This window comes from Pygoscelis adeliae, unplaced genomic scaffold (assembly GCF_000699105.1).
Source record: "Pygoscelis adeliae isolate BGI_AS28 unplaced genomic scaffold, ASM69910v1 Scaffold461, whole genome shotgun sequence".
Lineage (NCBI taxonomy): Eukaryota > Metazoa > Chordata > Aves > Sphenisciformes > Spheniscidae > Pygoscelis > Pygoscelis adeliae.
Window position 1 is genome coordinate 426,723 of NW_008824029.1, and position 2,228 is coordinate 428,950.

Genomic DNA, 2,228 nt, shown 5'->3' on the forward strand with positions numbered 1-2,228 from the left:
TGTCCAGCCGCCCGCCCTCTACCTTGGGGGGAAGGACATAGGGGAGGGGGGGGGGGTTAATCCTCCAAAACCTCACCTGGAAGGGCTCAGTCCAGCCTGGAAAAGCCCATGGGCTGAGGGATGTTTGTGTGCCAGATGCCTCTGGGAGCAGAAGTGGGGATCCCCATCCCTTCCACCACAGGCAGCCACAACCACCCTTTCTTAGCCCCCCACTGCACCCCCACAGCCGTTGGCAAGGGGGAGACCTTGAGCTTGGGGCTCAAAATAGCTTTTGTCAGAGCAATGTCAAGGGCCTCCATGGCAATGGGGGCCTTGGCCTGGCCCCCTCATTCCTGCAGCCTGGCTCTGCACCACAGCCAGGCTGCTCAGCCCCCTGCCCGTCTTTCATTCCTCTCCCCCAAACATACACCCAAGACAGAACCAGCCCCTGGCTGCGCCCAGGGAGATGAGGGAGCACTGGGGCAAGGATGCAGCTCCAAGGAAGACAGGGAGATGCTCCAAGCCCTTTGCCTCCAGAGCAGCACAGTACCCGCTCAGCCAGGGCTCAGCCAGGAGCATGCCCCCTCCACAGGGATGCCCCGTTCCACGCTGGCCCAGGGCGCGATGCTGCACCCCAGCTGCTTCACCACCTCCTGCAAACACATCCTCCCCATCCCGCAAGTGCCTCTCCACTGGCAGTTTCAGCACTTTATTGTCTGGCGGTCCTGCTACAGCACCCCGCTGTCCTCCCCGTGGCTACGGCCGCAGAGGAGGGATCCGCTCCCTTGTCCCCAGCATGGCACCACAGTGTCCCTGGGAGCTGGCGGCTCCCGGAGCTGCAGCGGTCCGAGAACTGGCACTTAAGGAATCCTGGCTGGGGCTGCCTGCTGCTCCTCCACGCTGGGTGCAGGGAAGGGGCACGCGGCCAGGCATGGCTGTGGTCCGGTCCCGCTGGCCTGGCAGCGTGGGTCACTTGATTTCGGTCATCTTTTAAAAACGTCGTTCTAAAATGCCACCGATTCTGGGTTCTGACCAGATGCTCTCAGCTTTGTCTCTCAAAAAAAACCCAACCCCCAGGGGCTGCCTGCTGCTCCTCCACGCTGGGTGCAGGGAAGGGGCACGCGGCCAGGCATGGCTGTGGTCCGGTCCCGCTGGCCTGGCAGCGTGGGTCACTTGATTTCGGTCATCTTTTAAAAACGTCGTTCTAAAATGCCACCGATTCTGGGTTCTGACCAGATGCTCTCAGCTTTGTCTCTCAAAAAAAACCCAACCCCCAAACCTTTCTTCCCTTTTATGAGCAGTTTTCGATTTTGGCCAGAAATTGCTGTGCCCACCACTCCTCCAGGTCGATGGGAACAAAGTCTGAAAGAGAGGGGAGGGAGAGAGCATAGCAGAGCAGCTGGAGCAGGGAGCAGAGCTCTGGGTGCTCCCACTAAGCCGTACCATTTGCCACTGGAAGAGTGTGACACCCAAAATTTCCCCCACCCCTGTGCCCTGTTCCCCAAAAGGCCAGGCTGGGTTTACAGGGACCTTCTCTTCTTGGGGACTTCTTGGCTGCTGCAGGAGCCCCCAGGCTGCGTTCACAGCCCTTACTCCAGCTGCCGTCCGAGAAGCATGTTGTCCCCGTCCCGCTGCGCTCCGGCTTGGTCCTGCTTGGCCCCGGGAGAGGCAGGTCCCCACGGCGGGACCCGGGGGGCTCCTCTCCAGCACAATATTGAACCCACCTTGGTGGCTGGAGAAGGCACAATTTTAAGAAAAGTCATCAACCAGGCGTCCTGCTTGCTTGGGCTCTTCTGACAGGGCACCGTGGGACATCCCCACCACAGTGCTGGGGGCCAGCTGCCCCCCAGCACCCCTCGAGAGGCCTCAGCACTGGCAGGACAGACCCAACCCAGCCCCTCCGGCACATCCAGCACTGGGATCCTCCTTCTCTTCCCATCGCAGCCCTGCTCAGGTGCCCAGCTGAGCCCACACCAGCTCATCGCACCCATGAGCCCGACGCACCCCCGAGTGCCACGACTGCTTCCAACTTACTTTTCAGTCCGGGGTTGGGGGTTTTCTCTATGTACTGCACAGGGCCGCAGGTGCTCTCCCCGCTCCGGCTGCCGTCCAGCTGCTGCTCTACCTGCTGCCAGGCTGGGGGTGGGTGGAAAACAGGCAGTGGATGGTTTATGGGATGGGGATTTCCCAGCCCGGAGGGGCTGCGGGAGAGGAGCAGGAGCTGGTGCAAGGGAGGGCAGCTGCCCAGG

The 2,228-nt window shown here is 61.5% G+C and overlaps 1 protein-coding gene across 1 annotated transcript in view; it reads right to left on the reverse strand.

The window, feature by feature from the left end:
* Positions 1–669: 669 nt before the first annotated feature.
* Positions 670–2,228, reverse strand: part of FAM195A (family with sequence similarity 195, member A) — a 2,955-nt gene continuing 1,396 nt past the window's right edge. The window contains exons 3-5 of the mRNA XM_009327220.1: positions 2,014–2,115; positions 1,064–1,341; positions 670–863 (exon numbers count right to left, since the gene is read on the reverse strand). Of these exons, the coding sequence (XP_009325495.1) occupies positions 1,271–1,341; positions 2,014–2,115 (173 nt within the window). The 3' untranslated portion in view covers positions 670–863; positions 1,064–1,270. The remainder of the gene's footprint in view (positions 864–1,063; positions 1,342–2,013; positions 2,116–2,228) is intronic.